At 25.5% G+C, this 11,924-nt stretch overlaps 1 protein-coding gene across 1 annotated transcript in view; it reads left to right on the forward strand.

The window, feature by feature from the left end:
• Positions 1-1,360: 1,360 nt before the first annotated feature.
• The window catches only part of LOC126895144 (lipase 3-like), a 14,249-nt gene continuing 3,685 nt past the window's right edge, over positions 1,361-11,924 (forward strand). Inside the window, exons 1-5 of the mRNA XM_050666674.1 lie at positions 1,361-1,529; positions 1,696-1,885; positions 2,422-2,551; positions 2,608-2,854; positions 3,386-3,532. Coding sequence (XP_050522631.1) covers positions 1,425-1,529; positions 1,696-1,885; positions 2,422-2,551; positions 2,608-2,854; positions 3,386-3,532 — 819 coding nt within the window. The 5' untranslated portion in view covers positions 1,361-1,424. The remainder of the gene's footprint in view (positions 1,530-1,695; positions 1,886-2,421; positions 2,552-2,607; positions 2,855-3,385; positions 3,533-11,924) is intronic.

Here is an 11,924-nt window from a genome sequence, read left to right on the forward strand (position 1 = left end):
TAAATTTTAGTGTTTTATTTTTCAATATTAATGATACTACTAAGGGATATATATATAATTATTCACCAATTTTGGTGGTATTTATAATTAACGCACATCTTAATTTTAATGTGGGTAATTTTTGTTTTTATAAGTACAATATACTTAGTACATGTTGTAACTGTAAATTTTCGCATCTAATTAATAAGATAATATTTTCGAAGTATATCATTAGATAGCACACTTCATGCATTAAAAAGCCATGTAAATAAAAAACAAATTAGTACACGTTCGCATTGATTAGAAAAATTGATTTTAAATGAAAACTGCATTTTCAAAGTTTGTCCCCATAATCAAAGTTATCCTATTTTACGGTACTGTAAATTAACAATATGTGCTTTGATGACATCAAATTGATGTTAAGAATTCAAGAATATTAAACAAAATATAAATAAACAAGTCCTGTGGTTGTAGATTCTATAAAATAAGCACTTATTAATAAAAAAAATAATTAATGCAGGATTAAAAAAAATTTGAAAAACATGCAACTTTGTGTAAAATTTCTCGATTTTAATTTTTTCATGATTTTGCAATAATACTACCAGTTGGTACAAAAAAAAATTGTCTATTGTAGGAATGTTTTTCTGAGTATTTCGGGGCCGCTTATTCCGAAGATTGCCCTATTAGTTCTTGTTTTTGATATTATGTGTATTTTTAATTTTTGAATGTTTGTAATCTTTGAAAGTACCTAAATTTTGTAATAACTGTCAATAATCAAATAATAATATATCACATGAAAGCTACTATCATAGAAAATATAATACAATATTAAGAAGTTCAAGGTGAGAAAGAAACTTTATTAACATCCTATGTTCTATAATTTAAAAAAAATGTGTTCCTATTCCCCCTCTTTCCTCCTTGAAAATTTATCAACTTTATTTTTTAAATCTAAACTTATATGATTAACTAACTTACAAACTAGAAAATGATCTATCTAAAAAAATTACTAATTTATAACAAATTTCGGACCATTATTTTGAAATCTATTAACTCTTTAATATAAAAACTGAAGTTTTTATCTCCTGTATTGTTAAATTCGCTAATATGTTTTGTAATACTAGTTTGAAAATTATTTTCCATTTAAAAAACTAAATTAAATACATTGTGTGATTCATAGTTACAAAATTACTCTGTATAACTCTTTTATGTTTTTGAAAATTTACTTAATAGATTTAATAATTAAATTATTAAATAAATATAGACGTTTACAATTTTTAGAGTTAGCCAATAATATTTCAAATTAAACGCTTATTTATTGGTTGTTTCTGAATTACGCTATAAAATATTAGTTGAGAATGAAATTTCAGTCAGTATTATTATTATAAACACAAAAGACACATTCCATATCTCAACATGTATAATTTAATTAATATTTTTAATAATTAATGATTTGTAATATATTCAACATGGAAATTATTATAGTTCGATATTTTTCAATAGTTGTTTTAACTTTTCTTAGCATAAAGTCTTATGTTTTATCTTTAACTGCTGTAAGTTACTAATAATAAATTATTTAATGATGTTTTTAACAAAATAAAAGTGTTTCGTTTAATATTTAAACATATATAATAATTTTTATAAATTGAGTGATTAATAATTAAACAATATATAGAAATTAATTTTTAATTTTTTAATAAAATATTATTTTATATTTAGTCGGATAAAATAATTTCATACGGATATCCTCTCGAAATATACCAAGCCAAAACAGAAGACGATGCTTTACTCGGAATAGAAAGAATACCTCATGGTAAACAATTTAATGGAACTATTGGAAGGCCAGTAATTCTCATGGATCCTTTTGTAACTAGTTCATTAGTTTATGTTATCAATAATGTTTCCATTGGTAATTTTAAACAATAAATAGACATACAAAAGACTCGATAATAGCAAATATAAAAATCAAAAAACATCGTGACCACTTAATAAATGCTTTTTTTAATATACGAATGCCTAAAACCAAACAATTTTATATCATCTTTTAAGATATATATAGATATCAATACAATAACGAATAATGAAATAACTCCATTCATAAATCATCTCATGCCTCAGTTAGGTAGCCATAATACTAAAAAAAGTCTGAAAGGGTATGCCTTTGAAAAATAAATGAAAAATATTAACTTAACTATAAGTAATTTATCACGCTAAATATTTAATTAAAATGTTTTTTTTTCTTTTAAACCACAATAATTGGCCAATGCCCCCAAAGACGTATTTTTAAACATTTTTGTACTTTAAAAAAATATTTAGTCTGACTCGTGTTTTTTTAAGTCTAGTTTTATCTTAATCTCGTGTTTTAATTTTTTTATCTCTGCTAAATCGTTCAAAATAAACAGATATTTAGTTAAGATAGAATTACAAATGTTTTTTATAATGCAGCTTTCAGTTTGGCTGATGCCGGTTTTGATGTTTGGATGCCCAATTATAGAGGTATGGGCTTATCTAAACATGTCAAAGATCCAAAAACAGGAAAAGTACGTAAACTATCTCAAATGAATTGGAACTTCAGGTACATAACCAAAGATATTTGTATGAATTTGGTTTTTAAAAACCCGTTCTTTGTAGTATCCATGATCTTGGAATTTACGATTTTCCAACGTCTATTGATTTTGTCTTGAATCACACAAATTATTCCAAAGTAGACGTATTGGGAGTTTCTTTAGGACCAACTATAATACTAATTGGTTTAGCAGAAAAACCCGAATACAATAAAAAAATCCGTAATAACATCATGATAGCACCTGCTGCGAAATTGTCTAACGTAATGCATTATAAAATTTATGAAAAATATGTACTTTTTCCTTTGGCAATTGTAAGTGTGAATTTTACGTTATTTATTTTTTACATGTTTAATTGATTAGTTAAAAATATATACTCTAATTTTCAAATATTATTCAATTGCACGACTTTACAATCAGTTAATCATTTTTTATTTAATTAAAAAAGTTATGTTTATAAATTCAAAAATACTAGTTTATTAACTAATAGTTGATAGAACTTAATATTTTGCAAATGAAATGGATTACTTAATTTATCATTCTTTAACAATTATAGAAAATATTTTATTTTATAGTTTTATTTTCATGGCAGTAGGCATTTATTAATTTTAATGTTTAATGTGAACTCTAAAGTTATAAAAAGTATTTAAATAAATAAAGAGTATTTGTATTTGCTTTTAAATATATTCTTATCAAAGTATTTAAAATATATTCTAAATATGATTTGACATTATTTTTACTTCTATTTAAAAGCATTTTTGACATCACTAATTAAATACAAATTTAACCCTATTACATTTTATTTCATCACTATCTTTATTTAAAATTTTTTATGATTATTTTAGAAAATTCTAGAGAGATTTAACTACCTAGTCCCCGTTCCAGATACAGATAATAATATCCTAGGATACTTTTGTAAAAGTATTTTTTATCGCCATCTGTGTGTCATCACTATGAATTATATCCAAGGATCGAATACTCCATTGGATTATGTAAGAAATATGATTATCTAATAAACTGACAAACATATCGTTAACGATGTGTATAAATTAATAATAATTATTAACTTATAAATACATAGGTGTGCGTATAGAAACAGCAGAAATTCGCATGTAAGTGCTTGACTATCTTTATTTAAATCAGATTTAAATACAAAAATTGATTTAAGCATAAGTTGATTGAAATATCTTTTTTATAAAATTTTAGTAAAAGGTAAGATGCCATAAAAGTGGAGGAAAAGTTTTGTGGTACTCGTATTTAAAGGCAAAGGAGACATATATGAATGTGGAAATTATAAAGCTTATGAGTCATATTGTGAAGATTTGAAAAAAGTTGATAGATAAGAGTATAAGAAATGAACATCTTTAACTAAAAACCAGTTTAGTTTTTTGCCTGAAATGTAAACGATGAAGCAGTTTTTCGTGTGAGACATCTAATAAAAAAATAAAAGGAGAAAAAAAATTTTGTATAATTTTTATAAATTTAAAGAAAGCGTATGATAGAGTGCCCAAAAGAAGTTTTAAAATGGGCATTAAATAGAAAAAGAGTCCTAAAAACGTATATTGATGTAATAAAAGATATATAAGAAGGTATTTATACTAAGGTAAAAATTGTGTGGAGAAACAAAGAATTTCAGGGCAAGAGTAAATGTACACTTAGGTTCTACTTTAAGCCCTTGTCTACTTTCTGTAGTAATGGATAAAATTAGTAAGGAATTATAGCAATTCACGCTGTTTTCTAATGATATAGTGTTAATAGAAGAAAATAGGGAAGAAATTATTTTCTGAAATTGAAAGTAATGTTGACGTTACAATGATGCAGTCCGATCTAAATTCATTCTGTAACTGGTCTTATTTTTTCTTACTCGTTTGGCCTTATAGTGATTAAGGCCAGTTTTCTCCCAATTATCACCGTTCTTTTTATGTAGTGTTTCCTCTTCTTAAACAATCTACTAAATTATTTACTTATCGTGATTTCAATTCTGCGCCAACTCTTTTCTTTCCTCATTTAATTAGGTACTTTCCTAATATAATGTCGATGAGGCATACGCTGTCTTTTAATGATGCCCTCCTTCTCTGTATAAACAGATTTGATCCCCTTAAAACGTATAAAAGTTTCCACTTTCCTATGGTCACAACCATCCATTGCGCATCGTATGTTCTGTGTTGCTCGTCAGCGAATTTCTTATACTGTTTTCTTTATAACATATGACGATTTTTTTTGTTTTATTTTATTTGGTATATAATTGTATTTTTTGTTCGACATAATATAAAAAGACGAAGATAAAATAGTACATATTATGTACTATTTTGTCTTTATCATCTTTCCACTAATTGTTCGTATTTACAATATTAAATACCATTTTATTGTCGTATTATATACTTATTTAATATTTTAACATATGTAATCATACTAGTAGAAATTTATACACATATTTCTATCTCTTACTATATTATTGTTGATTACTACATTGTACTAATATAAAAAGCCGTTTTGGTGTATATTATTTTATATATTATTATTATAAATAAATAAACGTCATAAAATGTGAACCGATTGGAATAGATTAGAATAATTGTAGAAGTACAGAGAGGTCAAGAAAAACCTTCACATTTAGATTATACCATACATTAGTTTGGTTAAGATTTGAGAGTTGATAAACCTAATTTAGTTAGTCAATAGATGAAAGTTATTTTTGAATGATTGGTTAATAATTGCTTCAAAAAGTTTTTGCCCATCGTATCATTTCACACAATTGTGAAATTGAATGGTCTCTAAAACCACCAGATTTATTGCATATTTATTTTTTGTGGGGCTATTTTAAAGGAAAATTTTACACTAATATAAGCCTAGAATATTGGAAGATATACAAAAAAATATTCTTTATTGAATTTAAATTAATAAGGACCAATACGTTCACACGAGTTATTAGAAGTTTTCGCATATACCTCTAAGAGTGCATTCTAAATAAAGGATAACATTTAACGGGTGTTATTTTTAAATCCTAAATTTTTTGTTAAAAAAAAATATATGAAGAATACGTTTGTCTTCTATTTTATTTTATTTAAGGAAATCTTTTAACCTTTTTTCTTTGAAGTGCAAGTTATTACAAGAATAAAAAGATTCTAACTTTAAATTTAGTGTAAACTATTCATTTATTTAGAAATTTTAAGATAGATAAAATATTTCATTATACTACTATAATTTAGTTGTACCTTATCATTCTAAAGAAATATTTAGGCATTCCTCTAATTATTTATGGTACTTAAAAGGTAGAACTTTTTCCATCCAATAAATTTCCGCAGTAGTATACAGGGTGATTTTTTTATCATAACCCAGTCAATTACTTATAGAATAATAATAATTTAAAAATGTTTTTTATTATTATCTTTAGTTACACATTATTCTTGAATTATTAACTATGTAATACTTTTTAGGTTCATCCCTTATGCCTGGTAAGGGTGTCGACTTTGTTTTTTTAAACGGTAACACATATTTTTAATTTAATAAAATGTTTGAGTTTTTAATTCAATAATAAATGGCATTTGAATTTTTAATAAAACTTAATTTGTTTATTAGATATAAAGATTTAAAGTTTAAAACTTTGAGTTAATATATAGGTATAATACACAAGGGATTACAAATACAGGTAGCTAATTGGTTTTTTATAACATCGATATTAGCAGGTACACAGCATTGTTATTATCAATGATAGTAAGGTACATTGTTGTGAGTTTATAAATACACTAACTGACAATACTAAAAGTATATCTATTGATAGTCATAATTAATAATAAACAATCCGTGACTGTGATAGCAATATCATAAAAAACCAATTAGCTACCTGTGTTTGTAATCCCTTGTGTATTATACCTATATATTAACTCAAAAATTTTAAACTTTAAATGTTTATATCTAATAAACAAATTAAGTTTCATTAAAAATTCAAATGCCATTTACTATTGAATTAAAAACTCAAACATTTTATTAAATTAAAAATATGTGTTGCCGTTTAAAAAAACAAAGTCGACACCCTTACCAGGCATAAGGGATGAACCTAAAAAGTATTACATAGTTAATAATTCAAGAATAATGTGTAACTAAAGATAATAATAAAAAAAAATGTTTAAATTATTATTATTCTGTAAGTAATTGAGTGGGTTATGATAAAAAAATCACCCTGTATAGTGTTCAGTACGTAAAGAAACGAGTTTCTGTTGTTCTCATTGTTTATAAAATTTGACCTTTTTCCTTACTTACCAAACAACCTGTATAAGCCATAAAAAGCCTAAAATAATTTATGTAGAATAAAATAGCCAAATGATAAAATCAGGGAGGTGTAGGGGCGAAATGTTGGCTAGTTTAAAATTAAAATAAACTTGGCCTTTACAAATACAAAATTTATTGAAATAAAAATATTTAATAAATATTCAAAACTTTTTATTATTAAATAAAAAAAAAATTTCCTTAACTACTCACCCAAATATAAATTTCTAAATACATGACTGTTAAATTTTATTTACAAAGTGTTGATGCTGTAACTCAAATTCTTTTGTAAAGTTAATTTAACAAATAAGATAATATGCTATCAGAACCGACTTTAACTATTTTAAAGCTCAGTTTTTATATACAGAGTGAACGAAATATGGTAAGAAACTTATTTTCTCAGTAACTATTGATAATTTCAAATTTTTGTAAAAAGAAAAATTATTAAGTTTATAAAACTCTACAATAATATGAAATCAAATAATGTTTTTTTTATCCCTTCAGGGATAAAAATGTTTATTTATAATTTTTTTAAATGGGAACCACTATTAGCTTCGATGCGAAGCTGAGAAGGTATTGGTTTTACTATGATGTGTTTTTTTTTTTTTGTGTCTGTTACCACCTTTTCTCATCTCTCACCGAACGGATTTCTTTCAACGATACATCAAAAGATCACAAATCGTATCTAGTCGAAGACATTACCCTCAAAAATTGAAAAAATTTTCTCCGTAAACAAGGGAAACCTCCAAAAAAATTACAAATTTAAAAATCGCTAATTTTCGACATTTTTTTCAATATTTTTTACTTAAAACTGCCATCATTTTTTTAAAAATAACTAAATCAATATCATTTATTTTTATAAATGCATGATGTCTTTACCTTTCATTTAGTATATTTTTTTTTATATGTGACCCTTTACTTGCCCACAGGGGGGGATTTAAAATGACAACTTTATCACAAAAAATTAATTTTTTCAACTTTTTTTTAATTTATTTTTTGTCTACATTATATTGCCGCCTTCAGAAAAGTCCCCACTAGATATTATATGTGCCAACGTTTCTTCCAATCCTCGAAACACTTCTCAAACTCTTTGGGATAGCCTTCAGCTTATTCAGCGATACGCTTTTAATGTCATTTATGCTTGTAAAACAACGGCCCTTTAAGTTCTATTTATTTTGGGAAACAGAAAAAAGGTCACACGGAGCCTTGTCGGTCGAATATGGAGGCAGGGGCAACATTACAGTGTTGTTTTTGACCAAAAACTCACTAACAAGCAATGAAGTGTGAGCAGGTGCACTATCGTTGTGCAAAAGCCATAAATTGTTTCCCATAAATACGGGCGTTTTTTTCGGATTGCTTCTCTTCAAACGGTGTTGAACTTGTAGGTAGTATTCCTGATTGACCGTTTGACCTTGTGGCAAGAATTCATGATGAACTATGCCAATAAAATTGAAGAACACAGTGGGCATAACCTTCACGTTCGATCGCACTTGAGCCTTTTCACCTGTTATAACACGTTTCAGTAATTCTGCATCGTCGTTGATTTCTTTATGTGACTCCTGAGTAACTTATATTCGCCGCTGTGTTTATTAAAAATTCAACAATTTTGGAACGAATTTTGCTGTTACACATTTCATATCCAAAAAATTCAAAAAAATTTCATAGCATAAGCCAATTGATATTACAACATCAACAGTGACTTTTCTGATTGTATTGGGCAATCGTTCATAACCATTTCTTTCACTTTTCACGTTTTCATCAGTTGTTGATGGGTTGGGACGTCCGGGGCGTTCGTCATCTTCAACGTCTTCACGGCCATTTTGGAAACGTTTATACCACTCGTAAACCCTTGTTTTACTCATAGCAGACCAGGCACGTGCCATAAAATGTTTATTGGAGGAGCCAACAATTTTGGGCCCTTGTATTATTTTCCATAATTTGTTTCCCATGAAAAGCTTGTGGGGGGGCTCCCTCCACTCCTCCTTAGACAGTATCTCATACTATGAATCTTACAAGTTCAAAATTTTACCATTGGTTGGTTAAAAACAAATTGTTTTCGTATAAAGTATACTAATTATTACAGTATTATAAAAAATGGATAGTACCTATAGTTAAAAAAAAAAATACTTTCATCTTCACTATCGAGATGAATTTTTCATATTGTGAAAAATAAATGAAATAATGATGTAAACATAAGCTGATTTAATTTTTCAACTTTTAAGCTATTAAGAAAAAATAATTTATATCTAAATACTAATAACAAATAAGTTAAAAATAATTTTTTAAATAAATATAAATTATAAACAATGTAAAATTTATTTTATTTAAAATTAAAAACAATTCCTGCCTTTTTTTAGTCATATTTTTATTACTATTATTTAGAGCACGCAAATAACAAATTAACAAAAACAAATAAATTACCTATTGTAACTACTAAATTATAAAAAAAGAAACAAATTATAGATAAGATTTATCAAAAAANCTACTAAATTATAAAAAAAGAAACAGATTAAAGATAAGATTTATCAAAAAAATTTTCATAGAGTATTACTCTATCGAATTTTGTAATCAACTAGATTCTAATCAATGCATATACTTGGTAGTTTGTTATTGTATGTTGGACCAGAGTTTTAAAAAATTTACCTACACCACGTTTGGAGTAAATACTATTCCATTTATTATTACGTCTAGAACGTTATCTTTTCAAATAACGTTTTCTATGAATATAAAAATGTAAATACAGCCATAATAATAACTGTATTACCCAATAGTAATCACAAATTAATAATAATTTCAATGTATATAAGGCCTAGCACGTTTTTGATAATTCGTAAAAATAATTGAATTTTAAATTNAGGCCTAGCACGTTTTTGATAATTCGTAAAAATAAATGAATTTTAAATTTGAGGGGCCGGCTCTGGGTCACATTAAATATAACGGGGGCTAGGCCCACCCATGTCTACGTGCCTATGGCAGACTCACCATAGGCCTTGTTAACATATCACACATTTTACTACACTTTATTTCATTTTTTTAACTGCCACTGACAGAGTAAAAAATGAATCCGGTTGAAAATTTTGTCATACTTCTGACACATGTGTACTAAAATTATGACAAATTTTTTTTGATAATCACTTTCCAAACCCGCGAAATTTAAAAATTCCCGTTATTTTCTGAAGACATTTCGTATAATACACTATAGTTGTTTATTTATTCTAGTATGATGCATCACATCAAATTCAAATTTACATGTAGATTAAAAATAAATATTATATCACGCCTTTGCATAATGAATTTGGTGCTTAAATAAAAGAAAAACAATAAAAACATATCACTGCTTGTTGTCAAGGATATTATTGTAATCATAGAGTTACAGTTAGTACCAAAAATTACAATCATAAATAATTATTAACTGTACGCTATGTAATTTTATGATTAGAAACGATACCGCTTAATAAAATAATGTGAATAAAAATAGTAATTAATATTTTTAATTAATATTTTTCCCGTGAAATTACAATATTTTAATCGGCAATTTAATGATTTGTACTAATAAAGATATTTGAACGCAAGAGTAGCTAATATCTCAATAAAAGTTAAAAAAAAAACAGTAATATCTTAAAATGGGATAACTTTAATCATTTTTTACTGTTTTTTCATATTATTTATTTTGTATCCTACTAGATTATTTTTTTAACGTTTGGATCAAATATATCTTACTTCATGTATTATATATAATAGCTGAACAATTTATCTAATGATCAATATTACCAATTTATTTATTTTAACAACTATTTAATTAATTTTTCAACTTGACCATGCTAAATATCATTCGTAAACTTAAATAAACTTAATTAACAAAAAATCTTTTTTTCCTCATAATTTTTTACATAAAATAGTTGATTGATAATATAAAACTAAATATAGTAATTATTTACTAGATTATCAAGGGTATGTTTTAACATTACTATACTTAAACAATAACATGAGGTATTTTCACATTAAATTCACTAGGGTACCTTTGTGGTAATTAAAAGTTACACCAATTGTAGTATTAAAGTTACCCAATAGCAATAATACATGTACACTATTTTGACCAAAATAAATTTTAGTGTTTTTTTTTTTGCAATATTAATGATACTACTAAGGGATATGTATATAATTATTTACCAATTTTGGTGGTGTTTGTAGTTAACGCACATCTTAATTTTAATGTAGGTAATTTTTGTTTTTATAAGTACAATATACTTAGTACATTTTGTAACTGTAAACATTCGCATCTAATTAATAAGAATATATTTTCGATGTATATCATTAGATAGCACACTTCATGAATTAAAAAGCCATGTAAATAAAAAACAAATTAGTAAACGTTCGCATTGATTAGAAAAATTGATTTTAAATAAAAACTGCATTTTCAAAGTTTGTCCCCATAATCAAAGTTATCCTATTTTACGGTACTGTAAATTAACAATATGTGCTTTGATGTAATAATTCAAGAATATTAAACAAAATAAAAATAAACAAGTCCTGTGGTTGTAGATTCTATAAAATAATCACTAATCAATAAAAAAAAAAAATTAATACAGGATTAAAAAAAATTTGAAAAACATGCAACTCTGTTTTATTGTCATGATTTTGCAACAATTCTACCAACACAAAAAAAAAATTGTCTATTGTAGGGATGTTTTTCTGAGTATTTCGGGGCCGCTTATTCCGAAGATTGTCCTATTAGTTCTTGTTTTTGATATAATGTGTATTTTTAATTTTTAAATGTTTGTAATCTTTGAAAGTACCTAAATTTTGTAATAACTGTCAATAATCAAATAATAATATATCACATGAAAGCTACAATCATAGAAAATATAANATATATCACATGAAAGCTACAATCATAGAAAATATAATACAATATTAAGAAGTTCAAGGTGAGAAAGAAACTTTATTAACATCCTACGTTCTATAATTTAAAAAAAAAATGTGTTCCTGTTCCCCCTCTTTCCTCCTTGAAAATTTATCAACTTTATTTTTTAAATATAAACTTATATGATTAACTAACTTACAAACTAGAAAATGATCTATCTAAAAAAATTACTAATTTATAACAAATTTCGGACC

The sequence above is a fragment of the Daktulosphaira vitifoliae genome, unplaced genomic scaffold (genome assembly GCF_025091365.1).
Source record: "Daktulosphaira vitifoliae isolate Bord-2020 unplaced genomic scaffold, ASM2509136v1 Scaffold_1, whole genome shotgun sequence".
NCBI lineage: Eukaryota > Metazoa > Arthropoda > Insecta > Hemiptera > Phylloxeridae > Daktulosphaira > Daktulosphaira vitifoliae.